This window comes from Solanum stenotomum, chromosome 11, assembly GCF_019186545.1.
Source record: "Solanum stenotomum isolate F172 chromosome 11, ASM1918654v1, whole genome shotgun sequence".
NCBI lineage: Eukaryota > Viridiplantae > Streptophyta > Magnoliopsida > Solanales > Solanaceae > Solanum > Solanum stenotomum.
Window position 1 is genome coordinate 50,528,035 of NC_064292.1, and position 21,764 is coordinate 50,549,798.

Consider the following 21,764-nt stretch of genomic DNA (forward strand, 5'->3'; position numbering starts at 1 on the left):
TCCATCGACGTTATGATCAATTGATGTTGTCGTTTCTATCCATCCTCAAGAAATATTTATTAAATAAGGGTAATTTAGTAAATTACATATTGTATTTATTATATTTTGATGAATGTGAGTTTTGTCAAATTGGAACTTATTTTGGAATGAACAGAGTATTTCCTCTGTCCCATCACATTACTATAAAAAGTTATCCCAAATTACTTGTCAATTTACAAAATCAAAAATAGAATTAATTAAATCTTTCTCATTTTACCTTTATAGATAATTCTTTTTTGAAAGTGTAAACATGTTTGTAAAGTTTCACAAAATATTTTAAGGGATAAATTATTAAAGCTGCCCTTCTTATTTACTCCAGGTAAAGGAGAAAACAGACAATTAATATGAAATAGAGAGAGTAATAAATAACTTGCGAACGAAAATGTCAAAGTCAGATCAAGCAAAATGAAACATAGGGAATAGTATCAAACTTGTTTTCCTCATCTTCATAAAAAAAATCATTTGGTTAATTATAAATAATTTACTTTCTTTAAAAAAATATTTTGACCAATTAAAAATATGAAAATTGAACAATACCCAAACACATCCTTATTGCACATGGATATTGTTTTGTAATAATAAGTTTGTTAAGATATAAAGCCAAGAAAGAGACATTCTAAGTGAGAAAAAAAATGCCTCTTGTGGGGTAGACAAACATGCTTATGCAATATTTGAGCACGGGAGAGAGATGAGGCTATAACATGAAACTTGAATATTCATGTGAAGAATCTCAATTTTGTTCACACATATGACAATTTTACTTTTGAGTATCTCATGCAATAATCACCTCTAGAATTATGGAAAAAAATTATTTCATGTCATATACATGTATAATGTAAATTTTTATACTATTAGGTCATTTTACTTGTTATAATAATTTATCTATTTTATATATTTGAGATTACAAATTTTCTATTAAATTGAAAATGTATACAACCTAAACGGCTATAGCAAATTACTACTCTATTTTTTGGGTGGTGACTATATTATTCTTGATAGAAAATGTTGTGTTATTGTAGGTTAACTTAACTTGATGTAAAAAATATATACAAATATGTAGGTCAACTTAGCCTAATGATATAAAAAAAGTAAATTGATTTTACTTGAAGCATCAGACCAGTGATTATATTCCAGAAATTATTGCATAGCCTCCTTCTGGATCTAAGTAGATATGACCTTGACAATATCAGTTTTAACTTTGAATAGATATTAAGCGTTCAAACTTCAAAGAAAGAAGGAAACGAAACAATATAAGGTTTGCTTTATTTATTTGTCACCTATCTAGGGATTGGCGCTTCCTCCAGCACAACAATCAAAATAGGTAGTATTGATATCAAATCTTTTTCCATGTTTTGATCTTTTCATGTCCATTTCTCTATAGGAAATTATGTACTTTCATAAAAAAAATTATATGGAGTCTTGTAGAATGAGCTGGGATTTCCCCCCTTCTTTTTGTAATAATAAGCTAGCTCTAATCTATGTAGGGTGATTATAAGACCATCGCTTACTAAACGTTATATATATTGTTAGTGCACATAATTTAAACTCATAAGGTAATTTGATTTGTGAGCACTGGTAAGATAAATAAAGGAAAATTCTCCTCAAAGAGCAATCATATCCCCTGTAATTATTTGAAATAGTGAGAATTTTAAAAAATTACAATGCATAGCTAGAGTTTCGATTTGTATATGTTCGTTTGAAGCTGATCTATTCAATACAGAGCAAATCCATACAAAGCGAACAAACATAATAGATACAAAACAAATTCATACACTAATACATAGTGTAATACATTGAATTAATTCTATATTTGATAATTAGCCACATTATCAATATAATTAATAATTATCGCTCAAATGTCATTATTTTTAAAATTTTAAAATATAGTTCAAACTTTTTTTTTGTTGTTGTTAATGAGAGATGATAGGATTGTTTGCCTTTGTCAGCCCCATGCCAAGGTCACATGAGAATAACATAGTTCACTAGGAAAAGAAGTGCACTTTTAAGCATTTAGTGAAGAAAGAGTTGATATGTGTTTGATACGAAGGAAAATATTTTTCATAGAAAATTAATAAATTGGCAATTGATATTTATAAATATTTAATAAATTTTCTAATATAAATAAAAGTTATTGAATTAGTCTGAGCCATAACTGATCATACTCTCCTTCCACCCCTATTGGTAAGCATGAAATATTGGTCGAATTCACTTCGAAATTCCAATCAATTATTTTAAAAATTTCTTTTCTAATGGAAACGATCGCAAATCAGTCGAATTCACTTCAACAAAGGTTGAAAATCTTTTGAATGATATATGAGATTTTGTAGAAAAATGGAGGAATTTGATTTTAAAAAGGCAAGGTTTAAGTTACTTGAGAATATGGAATAATGGAGAAAGAAAGAGAAAGGATAAAATTTGGGTAAAGAAAATTTAGAGAGAAAAAAATGGGTAATGAGGTCTTTTGTTTTTTCCTTTCACTAGTAATGAATTCAAAAAGTGGACCCAATTTGAAAAATAAAAGGAAGGTAAATGAATTATATTATGATACACTTTATTTGTTAAAATATTGACATTTTGATATTTTTAATAATTATTTAAAAATGTATATATTTTTAATAATTATGTTAGGAATTTTTACTAGTTGGCTAATTTATCCTAAAATGTTGTCCAAAAAGGCATTTATATAGTATAATTTAGGTAAACACCACTGTTGAGGAGGTGGGTAATTGAGTGGGGCAAGGATCGAGCTAGAACCCCGAGTACAAGTTTAGTTCGAATCAAGTAGTTTTTTCTTAAACAATGTGTATTTATTTTATGAAATTCATTAAGTATTAAATTTGAAATCCAATTATTAACAATTGATGTCGTCATTCTATAATTTTGAAGCCATAAAGTTGAAATGACCTTTCAGGTGAAGAGACAATTAGTGTGGAAGACCACTTATAAAATTTGTTTTTCTACTTTCATAATAAGCCGTTTCTCTAATTTTTAAGCACCTTATTCTTAAATAATATATTTTTCAAAACATTTTGTTTAACCAAATGTGAGAAATTGAAGGGGTGACTCAAGAATGAAACTAGTAAAGTGTTTGTTTTATGCCCCAAATTTATTAATGATGAATTTTGTGATTTTATTCCCTTAAAACAATATTGAAAATCATAAAAAAAAAGTTCAAAATTTATATTTTAAACAAAACATTATTTACATATTACCAAAAAATATTTTAGGACCCTGAATTAAATAACTTAAATTTTCATATTAATAAATTAAGTTTTTACAATAACATCCAATGTGATGTATTGCGCGAATAACATTGGATGTTATTCAATGTAACATCCAATATAAATTTAACCATAGGTTTTATGTTTATTTAAAAATACTACATTAAAAATAGTAAATATATAAAAATATAAATAAATACTTTTAAATATTTATTATGTTATATATATATTTTTGTGTATTTAAGATCTCTTAATGAAATTTTATTTAGGCTACCAATTTTATTGAGTCCTTAACAAAAACAACTTCAGTTGCTATTCCCATGTGTGGCATTCTATGGAGGTTTGAATTTACTGCCACCAACATGATATCAAAAGAGTGAGAACTAAAGTGATTAGAAATTACGACATCAAAAATATCCAAAAAAGAGACCAAGTAAATATATGCTCTATTAGAAGCTAATAAAGTCATTAAGTCCTGCAACATAGATCCAACTTTAAGACGAGTACAAGGTATTTTAAAGAGTATCTAAGTGATTCACTAGGGAAAAATGTACATCACTATCACTCTTAATGTGACTTGAAATTGGTATAAATCTGTTATCGTATGTTTTTAGGTATTAGCTATTTATCACAATCGACAGATATTGTTTATGTATGAATATACTCATTTCTTAGTAAAATTAACGGTTTCCCTAGTGAACCTAATGTGTTCATGAAGAAAATGTGAAGGGAATGATTTCTAACAATTATATGTGAGTATCTAAACTTATTAGAGAGACTTGTTATGCCAGGTGGATAATATTCAGTAAGTATGAAAAAAATATTTTTATTTACACATCTATAGATAGTGTGTATGAATTGATTCAAGTACTCAATTATTTGTCATTTACTAGAGTTTCTCTAAGAAGAAATATCCTCTCAATTGCATGCTTATCCTAACATTGACACATCATTCTTGGTAAGTACCAGAATGTGTACCAACAATGACCATGTTTTCCTTATATGCTAATTCAAATGTATTTTAGAGGTTGTAAGGTTGTAGATCTAGATAACTTTTTTCCATGTTATTCTGGGTCTTATTTTTTTAAAACTATTCTTCAAGCTTAGAATAAACCACTAAAAAATTAGAGGCATAAAGAGTGTTAATATCAGATTGTAACACAATGAAATGAATGAGCAACAACAAGCTTCAAGAAGCAATCTGAGCCTGCAGATTACTATGACTTACTTGTTCTCTTCTTCTTTGAAGCAACTATGCTTGTGACAGCCTCTAAATAGTTGAAGTGTCTCTGTTTGGGTAGAATGTGCCTCTTTTTCAAAATCATGTAACACCACCAAAAAGTCCCATTAATCTTTCAGGATTATCATCGACATCAAAGAACTATTCACGCTATCCTATTTAGTACTGAACTCTAAACGTATGGAATGAATTTATATAATACAAATTAATAATGCAGAATTTTTTTTATCCCTTGTCATAAATTATGAAATCATTTTACTTGTTATAGCATGTAATTTGTCTTATATTTAAAATTGTAAATTTTATATTTTTTTAAAATATATATTTATAAATATTCTCCTATTTGATTAATACCAAACAAAACAAATGGTATACTGACTATGTATATGACTTAAACAAATATAACATATTATGACCTCGATCATATCATGTTTAACATAAATAGTTATTTATTGTTGTAGATTAACTAACTTTGATGGTGTAACAAATATGTACAAATACGTAATCAACTTAATTTAATGATATATAAAATAAAAAATTAATTTCACGTGAAGCATCAATTATCCTCTCTGAACCTATAGATATCAATTTAGATATCGAATAAATCTTCAATTTTTCAAGAGAAAGGGAAACAAAACAACAAAGATTCATTTTGGTTGGTGCATTCCTTCCCCAATAATTGAAATAGGTAGTATTTGTATAAGATCTTTTTTCATCTCTGTTTTTTTTTCTTTTCCATGATTTTCATATGTTATTTCTTATGTTATGGAGTCTTGTAGATCGAACTTAGTTGTCAATTCTAATTAGCAAACTGAAAAACTTTTTTTTATTATTATAAATAAAAATAAGCTAACTCCATCATTAGACCATTGTTTGCTAAGCATTCCATATGTTGTTAGTATACAAAACTTATACACACAAAAATAGGATAAATATGATTGAACATTATTTAAAGATAAGAAATTAACATTTAAAGCAATTCAAAAAAGTTTGCAAAGATTTCATTTGAGGAAAGAAAAAATAACATACAATCGGTTACTGTTCCATAGGTAACTTACTGTCCGTTTGATCATGGATAATTTTTACTTTTATGGAAATTTTCTTTATGAAAATTATTTGGACATAGAATTATTTTAACTTTGCAAAATTTGAGAAACTTCAAAAAATTATTTTCACAATTTTCATTTCAAAACACTTAGCAACTAACAAGGAAAAGAGTGTAAAACCTACTAGAATAATAACAGTGGAATAGTCAAAACATTGTAAACAACAACCGATATAGCGTTGATTGGTAACATAATTTGGGTGTGGACACTTTTAATACAACTTAAGCGTCCACACCCAAATCTTTTGCCAAAAAAGATTTGGTAATAATGATAAATACTCCATCATCTTTAATAAGAGATCTCGTCTTCGTTCAACAATCCATTGACGTTAACGTGAAACTCTCTGACTCGAATTCAGTCCTAGACTTTTGGTTGATCAAGTATTGACTACTTCAATGGCTTAATACCCTTTGAAACAAACATGTTTTTTGTTAACCAGAGGTCTGCCAAGGTACTTCGAATGGCTTGGGTTAAATAAAAGGAAAAAGGCTCAAATATGCCATCAAACTTTCAGAAAAGGCTCATTTATGTCATCCGTTAAAAATTTGGCTCATCTATGCCATTACCGTTTAAGAAAAGGCTCATTCATGCCATTATTTTTTAACGGTGATTTTGCAAAACCATTTTTTACACGTGGCCAATTATAATTCGGCCACGCCATTATTTTTTTTATAATAAAAAATCAAAATTCTGAATAAACATTTTTTTCAAAACCATTTTTTACACGTGGCCAATTATAATTCAGCCACGTCATTATTTTTTTAATAATAAAAAATCAATATTCTAAAAAAAATAATGACGTGGCCAAATTATAATTGGCCACGTGTAAAAAATAGTTTTGCAAAACTACCATTACAAAATAATGACATGAATGAGCCTTTTCTTAAACAATAATGGCATAGATGAGCCAAACTTTTAACAGATGGCATAAATGAGCTTTTTCTGAAAGTTCGATGGCATATTTGAGCCTTTTCCCTAAATAAAAGCATTGCCATCTCTAGTTGCGCAGTCTAATTTTCTGTTGACACAGAACATAGAAGGGATACAAGGTGCCTAATTCGGCGCAACACCGTGAATGTTATGCCCTGCTCACTGGAATGACCAAATGTGACCACCAAGTGTCAAACTGAACCTGATGGTAATCACACTAGTCAAAATTCATCCTAGGTTCCTGTTTCTCCATCGAGAACCTAGGATTTGTAAACCATAGAGCAACACTGGGATAATTGCCAGTTAGGATCATTTTGGTAACGAGCAATGAAAGAGTTCTGAACAAAACACTTCAGCTACAAATAAGTCGGCGAAAGACCAAAGCAGTTGAATATTGTCTGAGCAAAAATAAAAGGGGAAACACTTTTCGTTTAAATACATAATGTGCAGAGTCTCTCCTGGAGATTGCTTTGCCATAGGAGAACAGAGCTCTCTGTTATCACTGTCAGTCAGGCACCAAAACTACCAAAGGCTGCATGTCCAGTCAACACATTTACTCGAAATCTCTAACTGAGTTCCCTTTCTGCTTGGAGCTTTGATGAGGCTGTGAAATAAATCAAGCAGTACTTTGTTACAATACTTCACACGTAGAAACAGGGAGCTTAAAGAAGGCAAAAATAATGGAAAATGAGAATAAAAACCTAAAACAGTTCAAACTTCTTAGATTGCCGGCTCTGAACTCTTGCTGATTTAATTTGTCGTCATCATCGCCGTCATAATCATCATAGCTTTGAGTGCTCATCCATGCAATGGAACTGCCAAGGCATATGAGCATCCTCAGAGCAATGCAGGAGGCTCTGTGAAACTGAGACTGGTGGATGGATGCGGAAAATACTGCAAGCTGAACAATCCACTCCACCAGGTCTCAGTTGTTCATGCCTGCACCCTACCAATTGCAACATTTTGCCGCTCAGCATCCCCCTCAAGATGCTGAATGTATGTGGCAGGATGCAGGCATGGCCCGTGCCCCTCACCGGGGCCGGGCTAATCCAAAACCATCAGGTTGCAGCGGATGAGACTGGAAAACCATGAACAGACGGAGCAATCAAATGATGAAGCAAAACATAAAGTGCAAACAGTAAACAGGATGTCAAGCACAACTACCGACGGATAATTATAAAATCTCATGTGGAAGAAAAGAGACTCTCCCTCCTCTACAAGCTAAAATTCCTCACACACATACCCAACATAAGATAACTAAGCATAGCAAGATTCCATAGCTTCAACAAACTTCCTATCAGAAGGCAAGTGTAGCTGTCATTGGATTCTCTTTGCGCATCTGCATTGCTAAACCCTTTGTCTAGTAACCAAGCACCTAAATATGAAGGATCCCAGCATACTCTTTACTAGAAATATTTCCCCCTAACTAAACTATGCTTCAGAAGCTTAAACTATTATCATCTCTCACTGTGTGAAGTTTAGGTAATGTTAGCATGTTAGGTCAAACAGTAGTTATGAACAGGTTTTCACACATGAAATATGAGTTTGTACAAACTCCCTCTTAAATCTGTCTAGGTCTCCGGGGGTTTCATTAAATAACAAGCCCAAATTATTGAAGAGTGAAGTTTAGTCCGTTTGCCATACCTGTGAGAAGGGTTGGTGAACCTGCTCGTGAGGATGGATAAAAGTCATTCCAGGACGCTGACAAGGATACTGGGTTGAATGTAAATATATAGCTGAGTTTGAGCGTGCACTAATATGATTGTGACTAAAAGGGGGAGGCATCATGCTCTCTGCTGGACCATAACCAATACCTGGAGTCGTTGTTGTTGCCCAAGGCCCAGGTAAATGTTGAGGAAGTGGACGAGGTTGGTTTTCAGCGGAAATGGGAGACCGAAGAGCAGATCCAAGCTGGGGAAACTCAGTATTATAGTTAATTGCAGGAGCATACATGGGTTGAATTGTATATGGGCCACCAGCGAATCCAAACCCAGGATCAAACCTCTGCATGTACCTACAAATTAAAGGGAACCGTCCGATTAGACTCTCAGACTAAGTTTCAAGAAAAACTGAAAAACGACATGAACATTGTATTGAAAATACCCACGAGCACGAAGAGATTAAATTGAGGGGGACACAACAGAAGATGGATGTATTATATTTGCACATAATTATGTAAAACATAAACACAAACCTCACAATTCGTACTAAAAGCTTTTGAGGGAAATGATAAAACACATTCTCATATACACAATTGAAGTAGCATCAAATATCAATAGGACGTCAACAAAATAATTTAAACAACCAATGCACATACAATAGAGAGGGAAGAACCAAGAGAAGGAACAAGGACAATAAAGGAAACTGACTAACATTACCATTTAAAAAATAAATAAATAAATAAATAAAGGAAACTGACTAGTGGCTCCAAACCACCTTAACATCAATAAGCATACTATAACCCAAACCTCTGGGTATATTCAATCCAATCCCAAAAAAAAGGAACCTACACAAAAAGCAAAGGTCCATAGGTGGTAAGCATCAGAAGTCGAACATGTAATAAAAAGAGAGAATCACAGATCCCCATGCGTTTATCCAGATTGGTCAGTAAATCTCAATAGGAATGAAGCTTTTGTAGAAATAATCAATTAGAACATTTGTATACAGAGTAGAGGGTGATTTTATTACCATAAAGAAGAGAGCAGTACCATGTTAAAAGGGATACCACTGGACAGAACCACCAACACGTACACAAAACACAAACTGAGGGGAAGGGTTACTTTACAACAACAACAACAACATACCCAGTGAAATCCCACTAGGTGGGGTCTGGGGAGGGTAGAGTGTACGCAGACCTTACCACTACCTCATGGGAAGGGTTACTTTACAGTATATTCATAAAATAGCAGAGGATTAAGAAAGACCTGTCATAATTCCTGTCATAATCAGGGTCCTTCCGGTCAATTTCCCGATCACGAAAGATAGCAACTTTATTATAAGATTTAGACCTACCAACTGGCTCCTTTTCTGTCCTACTTCTAGCCGACCTACTGCTACTTGTTGAAGAATCAATCAGAACCCGCCCAGTATTCAAATCAGAGCCGCCAGCTGAACTGGTTTTTTCTTCCAACTGTGGTATGCCTATAGGACCATACTGGTAAGTATCTTGTGACCTTGATTCAGTTTCAGGTTTTACATTGGAGCTCCCACTTAAACTATTAGAGTTAAATATACGTGCTCGAGCCCTATTATATTCCTCCTTCCTTTCCTCAACACTTTTAGCAGAATTTCCCTTTGATGAATTTGAATTCAAACCACTTGCTAACTGTGAACCTTTCTGTGGCCTCTGCTTTATCGCAACCTTAACCACACCAGTATCTCCTTGAGGCAAATTCACCGGAATGTCAGCCAAGCGAATCAAAGGCATCCGACATTCAGAAGTCTTGCGCACAATAATTCTGGAACCCGAGCCATCCGGTAAACTATTGTCCAACAGAACCATTGATTGTAGTGAATAGTGCTGTGCCACACGGTGAGCAGCCAATCGCAAATAGGAGGTAGGCAGCTGTTGGAATTCCATCTGTTGTCGACCAGGATCCCTGATGAACTTTTCAACATCTTGCTCCATCCTCAGAACTGAGAAAAAGCAATGATAAGTCACAATGCGCATGATAAAAGTAATCAATCAGGCTAACAAAGACTGACCCAGCACCACAGCCTACACCACCCACCCACAAAAAGATAAAGACAGAGAGAAGGAAAAGGGAATAAAATGCATACAGAGCAATATTTAAGGAGAATCTAGCTATCTCAACACAACACATAGGATGAAACAACATTGTTAAAAAATAATGGACAGCCAGATCTAAGAACAGAAAAGGCGGCACCTAAAGGTAAGTGAAGCATTATATCGTGAATATTTTTATAAGTCATCATACAACTTGTATTCAATGACCAGAAGCCTACCTCAGCATAACAGCTGAAGAGTAAATACTACATATCTGAGAATATATAATAGAGAACATAGTGTTTTCCGATTGAAAAGGTTCAAGGTTTCTTCGTATCCTTCTTTTTTTAGTGAGGTGGAAAAGACTCATGTTATACTTCTCAGCCAAAATGGAAAAAAAATTCCTGCAAAAACTTGCCCGTTTCTTCCTTTTTTTGATAACTCAGCAAAGACTTCAAAGATGTACATCAGCAGAAAGTGGGGTTGCACACAGCTGTTGATGTAAAACCTCAGTTCCCCAGGGAATTATAGAAGTCTAGAAGAAGCTCTCAACACCAAAGGGTGAGCAAAAATTGTATTTGTATTTCTTTTACCTACACACTTTGATTGCCCTCAAAATATTTGATTCCAGAATTCCATTCCCTACAGACTACCCACCAGCTACAAGCAGGAATGGTTTTGCTTCTTTCTAAAGCCTTCTGATCCAGCATTATAACAACTTAATGGTAAGTCTTTGGAATTGTCCATTCAAGCTCAAAAATGGTCAAATACAGATTCCAACCTTCCGGCTGAAAGCAGAACGCAAAAAGAGACAATTGACATCCCCAGATTCTTCTTCACATAAAGGGCATCTGCTACAAATAGAGAGTCCTTTCTGCAAGTTGTTTAGGATTAAATAGACTTTGAACAAGTAATCAGCAACCTTAAATAAAGCTTGAAATTTCCCACTTCTTTTCTGGGGATAGCAAGGTGGAGAAACACTGTGAGACGGCAGTCATTTGTAGCAGGATTTCATTGTTAATTACCCCTTTCTCTGTCCTTTCCAGCCTATAGAGTCTGCACTTTTGTGTTAGTTCAGGAGCTGACTCTTAACAACTGCAGTAGTAGACTTATCCAAAAAAAAAAAAACAGCAGCAGCAGTAGTCATTCATCCCAAAACCCAATTATCACAGTTCCTTCTGAAGGTTATATGACATCCTTGATTAGATCTAAAGTCTGCAATTGTGGCCCTAGTATCCCTAGCAAAGCTGAGCAGCTCAGGATGCTCTTCTAGGGAGGGTAGGATGTATGCTAACCTTATCCCTATCTTGGTGGATATAGAGAGGTTGTTTCCAATAGGTTATTCTCCTCCTATTATTATTATTTATCTGTTACGATAGATGGTAGTAGTGTTTATTAGTATCACACATAACCAGTGTGTCATTTGAGATAGAATGAGAAATGTTTGTGATTTCTTGTCCCCCACAGAGAAGTTCTTAAATCAGTTAATCAACCTGACGTTCTTCAACATTCTGCAAGGGATCACCTTGGCCGAGGCCCTTTTTGTTGGAAAGCATCTTGTTGGTGTGCCATATTGCAAACTGACATTCCATTTGTAGAGATGCACAAATAAATCTAGTTGATCCCTTTTTATTCAAATCCCAAGTCTTTCAATAGATGGTTATGAACATCCACTTAGCTTGACCAGATACTTCTTCAATATCAAGCTTAGGCAACAATACAGCCTTATTTTGGCATCCTGGCACTATTCTACATTCTACTACGATTGCATTTTAGAGTTGCTTGCCTTTGATCTAAGTTGCTCGGACTCGGGTGCGGGTATCCGAGACGGATGCGAATCCGAGAGTCGGATTCGGCAAAATTTAAATTTTAAGATTCGGGGGTGCGAGGATACGGCTAATTGGTATACATGGTATATATAATATAAGGTGTAATATATTATATATACATGGTATAATTGCTTATTATTTTTAGCGTACCTCGAAAAATAAATTATATCAATAACAACAATAATAATATATCTAGTATAATCAAATAAGTGGATATACATATATATAATAAAATATTATTAAAAATATTTAATAATGAATTGCATATTTTGGTATAATTACATACAAAATAAAAGGAGTATAATTGTTAAAGAAAAGAGAGAATATAATAAACATTAAAAGTATTAATTTATTTTATAAATAAAAAAGGACACACTTATCTAGAGAAACCCTTAGCCTTTAGTTTTCTTTTTCAAGAAAAGTTGAAAAGTTGACAAGACTTTACTTTTTCAAAAAAATAAAAAGGTTGTACTTCCTGTACTTTTTCAAGAAAAAACTCCTCTTTCTTCTTCTCTCTACTTTTTCAATAAAGAAAAAACTCCTCCTCTTTCTTCTTCTTTTTACTTTTTCAAGCTTCTTACGGCTCCGCCGCCTCTCTGAAGAGGTCGCCGGAAACTGATCTCCTTTTCCCCAAATTTTTTTCTCTGCTCTGGTCAAAGTGTCCGGATCGGATTGACCGAATCCGACACGCACCCTGCACCCGCACCCGCACCAGTGTCGCGTCGAGACGGGTTCGCCTTCAAAAATGAAGAGTCCGCGCAACATAGCCTTTGATGAAAGCTAACCGAATGCCAGGAACTAGCTTCCCAGATACCTTCTTCGCCTTTTAGCAAGGATATTAGTAGAGTCCACCTGCCAAGCTCACTGCATATACACTTATAGTTCCTTAGCTTCAATCATCTTTTAAATACAAGTAACATGACATATAAAAAGCACTTCCCAAGGCTTGAACTTTGGTGGAAGGATTCGATAGATTACTCCTTCATTATATCCCACTAATAAAATGACATGGTGGTAAGCAATGACACATGCCTTATCCTCTAAGCGTTCAATCTGTTTGAACCGTATTCTTTCTCCTCAACAGTTATTATCTTTGGTATGTAGTCAAAAGAGATCAATAATAACATAGATTGTTTTTACATTTCAGCAATCTGACAGAACATCCAATCTGAAATTGTAGTCATCCAAAAGAGACATCATGTAATGAATCTCATCCAACCAAACATGAAACTTGGTGCAATTCACAAAGCAAAGACTACTGCACACTGATTATAAAAGAAATTACCATTTAAACCACAGTTGGCCTTTCAATTTTTTTACCAAATGTGTGATCAGCCAAACTGAACCACAATACTTGTCTTGTTCTCACATTAAGGCTTTATACTAACACTGCATTCATTTGGGATTCATGCGGCCAACACCAAATAGTTTACAATTCAGCTGTAACTAACTGATTGACACAACTAACAGCAATGTGACTGTGACTATACAAGTACAGTAAGAATTATACATACCACAACAAAACAAAAATCAACAAACAAATCCTAACGCTGATGCAAATTAGCATAAAAATCAGAACTTTTATAACAAAAAGTGGAATACTAACCGGAAAGACGCTCTCGAGGGTTTTGTAAAGCCTCGCGGAGAAACTGATCCACGGTGCTAACAACATCCTCCGACACACTACCTGAAACAGCAGCTGAACCAGCACCAGCCAAAGCCAAGGAATCAGGCAGCTCAGATTGATTATTATTCACAGAAGAAGATGAAGAATCAAACTGGTCCTTCTTCGAAGAAGAAAGTATAAGCCGTCTCATACTAGCATCCAAGTCAGCCACCTCCCATGACTCCGGTGGGGCTCCGAGATCATCAGCAACAGACACAGAGCCCTCCATGGGTTCAATTTTTCAGCCCAACCAAAAAAAAATCAAAAAAATTCAAAAAAAAAACTAGGATTTAGACATGAAAGGAATCATCAAATCCAGCTGTAAATCAAGATTACAGAGAAGCTAGATTCGAAGATTTTGAAAATTTTCATAGAGATTGAGAGAATCTAAAAGAGGAGAAAAAGAGAACAAAACGATTCTAGGGTTTCGAGAGAATGTGAGAGACGGGAGAGAGAAAGAGGGGTTTGACAATATTATAATTTTGCTTTGCTTCGAGGGCATGCATAGTAATGACACCTGTAGTCGGATAAGAAATAAATTATTCATATGCAATGAGTTTTAATTTTCGTAAAATTTATATCAAGAAGTTTGTTAAATAGATAAAAAATAATAAGAATTCACATAGTTAATACATATATAAGTTATGACAAAATTTATGTATTATTTTTTATGTAAATAAAAAATAAAATAATTAATGCGTAAATAACTAATTTCGATAAAAAATAATAAGATAAATTTACTCATAATTAATCCCTTATTATGTTTTTATTAGTTCCATTTGAAATCAATATTTTTTTTTTTAATTCGTTTTAAAAGGATATCTTTCTTTTGATAATTTTTTATGTTTACCTCATATATTTAAAAACATAAAATTAATATATATTTTGATATTATTTGTTTTCAATTTAAAAGTATAATAAGTATTGAAAAATTAAAATTTTATATTAAATTAAAATAGTACGAACCAATTAAAATATGCTTATTTTGGGGAAATGTAATATTTGTGGATAGAATCGGACTCTATAGTCTAAACATAAAAAATAAAAAAAAACTAATGTGGATGTGGCAGTGACAAGTGATTAAAGGAGGGACACAATTAGACAGGTTGCATATTTTTTAAGAATTAATTCTGCATGTAAGGCTATTATTTTTGCTCCCAAAATGAAAAATAATAATTTGGAAGGTTGAATTAAATTTCTTTTCATCTTTGAATTTTTAATTTGACATCTAATATTTATATTGAAATTCGATTAAAATTTTGACAAGACTATAATTTTTGCTGCCAATTTTGATGCATATTCTTTTCTTCCTTCATAATTTTTATAATTAATATCATGTTTATTATTAACTATTTTTATGCCTATGAAAATTCATATTGTGTACATTTGAAAATAGTTATTAGAAATATAAGAAAATTTTCATCTCTTGTCTCTCTATTATATTGGTATCTTCTTATAGTATTTTTAGTCTTATTTTACTTTATTTTTATAATACGTTATTAACAAGAGTTAGCACATTCTTCATCAAAAATCAATGGTAGGTACTTCTTGACTTTTACAACTATTCCTCTTTATAACTTTTTGACTATAAACTACTTTTTTATTTTAGCTGACATTTATATTCTCTAATTTTGAATGTACACAAATAGATATTTAAATTTATACAAAATTAAATAAGTAGACACATATATTTTACGTAACATAATACACACCGACAGAACACCTTATAGGACACAAAACTATCATGTACAACGCCACATAGAGTGAACATGTCTACTTTGTTTGCTATTTGGTGTTTCTATTTCACATACTGGTAACCTAAGGTACTATTTCGAACCTAACTTCATATTTGAGGGATCATGTTTGTCATTTTCTCTCCCATCTGACGTTTCAGTCTGAAATTCCATCAAAAGGCAAAATACCGCCATGAAAATCTGTAATTGAAGCTCGAAGAATCTAGATTTTGCCAGAAGCTTGTACGAGAAACTGTGGTAATGAAGGGATTAATAGGGAGATTGATAACGCGAACGAATCTCCGCAGCTGTAGATTGTTAACTAAACCCTATGTAGAAAATGGTTCACTTTCCACATCTCGTCGATTTCTTTACGCTTTATCTTCTAATACGCCGCATGCGTTCTCTGATTTCACTACGATAAAGCCTTCAAAGTTTCCTTCTTCATGTCCGCCATTGTGGAGCCATTTTGGAGGTAAGTTTTTATATTCAGCTAGTTCCTCTTTTGTTTAAAAAAAAAAAAAATAATTTCGGGATAGTCACTAGAGAGCATGAATGTCTATCATTTGATGTGAATTTTTGCAACTACACGAGAGTACAATTGGTGTTTTCTGGATATTTTTGGGTTTATGGGATTTTTACTGGAAAATGTTTGGGGTAAGGAAGGAGGGGAAAATGTAAAGTTGGACTCTTTCTGAAGAGTGTTTTCATAAATTTGAGAATTTTTTTTCCGGACGATTGATGAGCTTGAACTAGAAGCCTGGATGACACCAGTTTTGAATGATTGTTTGTTTTGAAGGTGAAGGCTTTTTTTTCCTACTAATGAGTACATATATGTGGCCTTAGTACTAGAAAAAGAATTAGCAGGGCTACATGAGAAGTTTTCAATGAATATTGGGAATTGAGCATACAATAATAAGGAATTTGAATTCTGTTGATAATTGATGAGATTCCATGGGAGCTGAACTTAGTCAGCGTTTAGAAATGAAAATGGAACTTGTTTGTGCAATTTACATATAGAAGCAACTAGAAAAAGGATCAAGAAAATTTGTATTGTTTTTTTTCTCGCATCATTTTCTGCCTTTACAAAAAGATTAAGATTTTATAGTTTACACAGTTGATCTAGTAATTGCCTCATGTGATAAATGAGTGTGCTAACTATTAGATTTTGTGAATGTCTGTATTCTGATCATGTACTTTCTGTGAACAGGCCAGAAGAGGACCATGTTTATCCAAACTCAATCAACTCCGAATCCTTTATCCCTAATGTTCTATCCTGGGAAGCCAGTTGTGGAAGCTGGGAGTGCAGACTTTCCAAATGCTCGGTCTGCCATGAATTCACCTCTGGCGAAGGCCCTCTTTGGAATAGATGGTATGTGTTCTCGAAACTTAGATGGTGAAGACTTAGACGTTTAACATCTATGTTCATTTCACAGATTACTAATGTGTGGGGATGTGTTTATAATATTACTTCTCATTAGACTGCACAGATTGTGTTTATAATATTAACCCTCTTCAGACTTTAATGGAAGAAATGCGGAAGAAAAGATGCCTAATTTAGTGCAGTTACCTGAATTTAACTCACTAACATACTACATAGCAGCATTTAGGCTATTAGAAAAATTGTTGCTATTTTATCATCTGGCTGACTGGCTGTGGATTCAACTTTAATCAAGGCAGTACCAAAACAGAATATTTTTTGTATGTGCAATACAACTGTCTAGAAATAAATATAGGAACAAATGTATTGCCAAAAAAAGGAGCAATTTTGAGAACTAGCGCTTTTTCGAATGTTGGGATTGCTTTTTTTTTTTTTGAGACGGTAACAATATGTTGGGATTGCATTTTGTGCCTTGTGTTATTACTTTATTTTGCTAGAGCCTAGAAGGCCCTTTTACTTCATTTTTCATTGCCAACTTGCTTTTCTGCAATCACAAATCGGCTTCTCCTTCGCTCTTTGTTTTGACGTCTTCATCATAGATTGTGCAAAACTGAGTGTAGCTTATTGGTTATTGCAACCATGAAAAAGAAAACCACTAGGTGATTTCTTCGCATTTGCCTAAAACATGGTGGACATAGTTACCCAATACTCCTGCTAGTGGCAGGTAACAGGTACAATTACCTAGTGGAGTAGTCGAGGTGCGGGGAAGCTGGCCGGAAGCCATTGTTAAAAAAGAAGAAGGAAATTCCGAATGAGTTTAGTTTTTGTATCTAGATGACTCATTGTTTCTGAATCTGAAGGCGATTCTATTAATCTTTAAGGACAGCTTGGTCACATATCAACTTAGCTAAGAGCGATTGTTTCATAGTAAATGCTGACCAGAGGTTTCATAAGCTGGCTATGATGATACTGGGATGGAAGTAGACAATTTCCTTTAGTTTACTTGGAGTTACTTTGGGGGCAAAGCAAAACTATACTACATTTGGGAAGGAGTGATTGAGAAATGTGAAAAAAAGTTAAGTTCCTTGGAGGAAATATAATTTTCCCTCTTCACCAGTAAAGAAAAAATAGTATTCATCCTTGGAGGAAGGTTGACAGCCATTAGTGTACTAGATGGGATCCCTACTTGCTGCATGTCATTTTTTCTTCCGCCCAAAGGTTTAGAAGCAACTAATTAAGATATTCCTTGTGGGAATGAGGTTGCGTCAATGAAAGATGATAAAATAAATGGAGCTGACACAAGAGTCTGATCTAGTGGCCAATGAAGGGTGAGTAGAGAACCATGAGGTCTCAAGTTCAAATCTCAACGGGGACAAAACACTTGGTGATTTCTTTGCATTTGTCCAAGCCTTGATGACCAGAGTTATTCGGTATATATGCTGGTGGGAGGTAGCATGTATTTCATGGAATTAACCAATTAGGGAGGTTGCGCGTATGCTGACCCGAACACCACAGTTATCCCAAAAAAATATAGATGGAGGTCGGTTGTAAAGTAGCATAACAAGTTTTCTTTTTACGAAGTCAGAAAGATATCATTGAAAAGCATCAAGAAGATGAAGAATAGATACAAAAGCAAAAGTAGTGCCAACTCCAGTACATATGTAATTAAGTTTAAGGAGCTAACAAAACTTAAAAAAATAATTGGGCAATTTACAGGGGTAAGGGTCATCTAGCGGTAGAGGTTGACTAAACAGTTAGTCTTCAAAGTGTGTTGGAGTTGAAATTCCATCAAACATATCCGGTTCCTTTCATTCCATAAACACCAAAATATAGTAGCTGCTATCATCCTCTAGATCTTTTTGATGGCTTTATCAACTCTGCAAAGTCTCCAGCTTTCATAGGCATCTTTAATTGACTGAGGCTGCATCCAACTCAGTCCAAAGATAGAGAAGAAGAAGAAGTTCCAAAGTTCTGCTGCAACTGGACAGTATATGAGTAGATTTGTCAATGGACTCCAGGTTCCTCTGCCACATGTACCTTCTATTAATCAACTGAAAGCTCCTTCTGCTAAGTTATATTGGGTCAAACAGGCACCATTTAAAGCTGTCCAGGTAAAACAGATCACCTTAGTGGGAAGTCTATTCCTCCAAATAAGTTTGCATGGCCAGTTTTCAATAATCTCATTTTGAGAGCATAGATGCTTGTAGCTGTGTATATGCCTTTGCATAGAACTTCCTCATGAGATTCTGTCTGGCTGTGATTCTGTTATGTTGTGGCCCTCAAGCCAACCTAATAAGTTCAAAAAATCTTCACCCTCCCAATCTTGTAGGTTCCTTCTGAAAGTAATACTCCAGATGTTCCCCTCTCTATTATCAGCAATAGTGGATTCAGGATTGCATGCAATGGAGGCAGGTGCTGGATATAAGTCTCTAAGTACCATGTCCCCAGCCATTTATTTTTCCAGAACTTCACATGTGATCCATTTCCAACCTTGAAGGATACGTTTTGGAAGAACTCATCTCTGTACCTAGAGATGTTTTCCCAAAGACCAGTGCCATGCACTGTGTTGATGTACCCTCTTGGTGGACCAATTGTTCTGGAAAGAGTATAACAAGAGTTTGTTACTCAAATAACATCAGAAGTCGATGAAGAGGAATAAAGTGGAAATTAATGGTGCACAAAACCAGTGAATAGTATGCGACGATGTTCAAATCATTATATGATTAAAGGTGTATTATGGGAGGAAAATGAAGTTCTGCATAAACAAATAGTTGGAGAAGTTCATTTAGGGGCAATTTGCCAAATTTATACAATAGGATGTAAACAAGAGTTGCACTCTAGCAGATTGTTTTACTGAAAGTGGACTATTCAGAAGGATTTTCAATGGTTGGGAGATTGAGGATGTGAATACATAATAGTAATAGGGAATGCAGATATTCAGGAAATGCAAGATTCTGTATGTATTGGACTGAAAACAAAGATGTAATGAATGCTTGTTACATGGTGCTGTTAAGAAATGATTGAAAATAGTTTTATCTTGGGACGATAAATAGGAAAACAAAAGTTCTGCGCAAAAAGTAGAATGTTTTGGCTGGAGTGCAACCCATGAAACTAGTCCTACGTAGAGAAAAATTGCAGAAAAGAGGCATCATGGTATGCAAATGATGCTGTGTATGTGAGGAAGTAACAGAGCTAGCCAGTCATCTGTTTACTACAGGTCTGCTTGGCAGATGAAAGATGTGGACCATGTTCCTAAACTTGCACCAATTCACCTGTGATGCCTGGAGATCTGAAACAGATATTTACCAATCCTCAAGGGCGGAAGGTGGAAAAGAATTAGAAACTTAGATTCTGTTGGGGTTGGCTATATGAGCTTCGATGTCCACTTTGCTGCATTTGGACATATTCCATTCCGATACTCAATAAATTGGAGTTCTCTAACACACTTATCTCTAGATAAACTAAAAGGACTTCTGTCAATGCCAGACTTAACTAGTTGGTATCATGATATAGATATTTGCTTCCATTATATTATGCTTTTTTCTAGTAATGTTATCATTCTAATTTTTTTTATGATTTTTTGCTAAATCCACAAGAATTTCATGTGATTTTAAGTTTAGATATTATGCCTGCATAGTCTGAATGAATATGGAATTTTATAACACAAGTCTGACTTGTATATAATGTAGGTAAGTTCATTAAGATAAGTGGTAATTGAGAAAAAATATCACGTAACTGCTTAGATGCATAATTTTGATATATTTGAATCATGAAACATACCAATTGATTTTTGTAGAATTATGTGAAACATCTGGGATGCCTAGAAGGAGATTGTGTCAAATAAATTAGACGGGACGTATTGTTATTGTTCTTTGCTTTTTCATTTATGCCCGTAAGAGTTGAATCCTGTTTCCTTCATGCAGGGATTACACGTGTATTTTTTGGATCAGATTTTATTACTGTAACAAAAAGTGAAGAAGCTTCCTGGGATTTCCTCAAACCTGAAATATTTGCAGCAATTATGGATTTCTTTTCTTCTGGTAACCCAGTGTTTCTTGACTCCAGTACTGCAGCCTCCATGGATACAGCTATCCATGAGGATGATTCAGAAATAGTTGCAATGATCAAGGAACTTTTAGAGACTCGTATTCGCCCAGCTGTACAAGATGATGGTGGGGACATTGTATACCGAGGATTTGATCCAGATACAGGAGTAGTCAAATTGAAAATGCAAGGAGCATGTAGTGGTTGTCCTAGCTCATCAGTTACCCTTAAGTCTGGTATCGAGAATATGCTCATGCATTATGTACCCGAGGTTAAAAGTGTGGAACAGGAACTGGATGAAGACGAACAACCTGCATTAACCGGGGCAGCACACGAGTAGTAATACTGTTATAGCTTCCTTCAGTTAATTTGCTGACAGAAAGATCACAATCAGGGGAGGCAGGTCTTGTTCATGCTCCTCCATGTAAACAGCGAGTGAAATCGAGTGCACTAGTTTCTTGTATCTATCAAATTTATATGCTTCGAGATTCGAGAATCGTAGTTGGGTAGTTGTTTTGATGACATTCAAATAAATAGTTTCAGCTATATGTTTAGCTGGTTTTGGATTTCAGGTTTAAACTCCACAGAAGACAGGACAGCTGATTGCAGCATGTTCCTTAATGAGTCTATAAAAATGCTGAAGTGCATATATATGCACAAGTTTTTTTGAAGTTTCTAACCATTTGTCCATCTGTTATATGCAATTCTATCATTTTCATGTTTTGTGTGCAGATCTAATGCTTCTGCAAATGAGATGTTCTTTTTGTTTAAAGCAATGTAAATAAATTTTTAGTGCAAAAATGTGGTTATGGAATTATCTTCTCACAGTAGTCAATGGAAAATCACTT

At 34.0% G+C, this 21,764-nt stretch overlaps 2 protein-coding genes across 3 annotated transcripts; one reads left to right on the forward strand and one right to left on the reverse strand.

Moving 5' to 3' along the window:
* Window positions 1-6,582: 6,582 nt before the first annotated feature.
* Window positions 6,583-14,254, reverse strand: LOC125843946 (uncharacterized). 2 transcript variants are annotated; one of them, XM_049523147.1, is made up of 4 exons: window positions 13,699-14,254; window positions 9,461-10,172; window positions 8,181-8,550; window positions 6,583-7,140 (listed from the first exon to the last, which is right to left on the reverse strand). In XM_049523147.1, exons 1-4 carry the CDS (start codon window positions 13,985-13,987, stop codon window positions 7,090-7,092), a joined length of 1,422 nt encoding a protein of 473 aa, XP_049379104.1. In that variant the 5' UTR covers window positions 13,988-14,254; the 3' UTR covers window positions 6,583-7,089. The 2 variants fall into 2 exon arrangements, with proteins under 2 accessions (XP_049379104.1, XP_049379105.1); XM_049523148.1 differs by lacking the exon at window positions 6,583-7,140 and adding an exon at window positions 7,436-7,614.
* A 1,394-nt stretch (window positions 14,255-15,648) lies between these two features.
* On the forward strand, window positions 15,649-21,479 carry LOC125845267 (nifU-like protein 4, mitochondrial). Its single transcript, XM_049524744.1, has 3 exons — window positions 15,649-15,966; window positions 16,702-16,863; window positions 20,796-21,479. Exons 1-3 carry the CDS (start codon window positions 15,753-15,755, stop codon window positions 21,254-21,256), a joined length of 837 nt encoding a protein of 278 aa, XP_049380701.1. The 5' UTR covers window positions 15,649-15,752; the 3' UTR covers window positions 21,257-21,479.
* Window positions 21,480-21,764: the final 285 nt, after the last annotated feature.

What these genes read in the sequence shown, in the direction of transcription:
- LOC125843946 (XM_049523147.1), bottom strand. Translation starts at nt 13,987, where the DNA reads ATGGAGGGCTCTGTGTCTGTTGCTGATGATCTCGGAGCCCCACCGGAG. An exon ending in CCCTCGAGAGCGTCTTTCCG is followed by an intron (nt 10,173 to 13,698) that starts GTTAGTATTCCA and finishes GCTTTTTCTCAG; the next exon opens with TTCTGAGGATGGAGCAAGAT. An exon ending in TTCACCAACCCTTCTCACAG is followed by an intron (nt 7,141 to 8,180) that starts GTATGGCAAACG and finishes TTTATTTCACAG; the next exon opens with CCTCATCAAAGCTCCAAGCA.
- LOC125845267 (XM_049524744.1), top strand. Translation starts at nt 15,753, where the DNA reads ATGAAGGGATTAATAGGGAGATTGATAACGCGAACGAATCTCCGCAGC. An exon ending in ATTGTGGAGCCATTTTGGAG is followed by an intron (nt 15,967 to 16,701) that starts GTAAGTTTTTAT and finishes TTCTGTGAACAG; the next exon opens with GCCAGAAGAGGACCATGTTT. An exon ending in GGCCCTCTTTGGAATAGATG is followed by an intron (nt 16,864 to 20,795) that starts GTATGTGTTCTC and finishes TCCTTCATGCAG; the next exon opens with GGATTACACGTGTATTTTTT.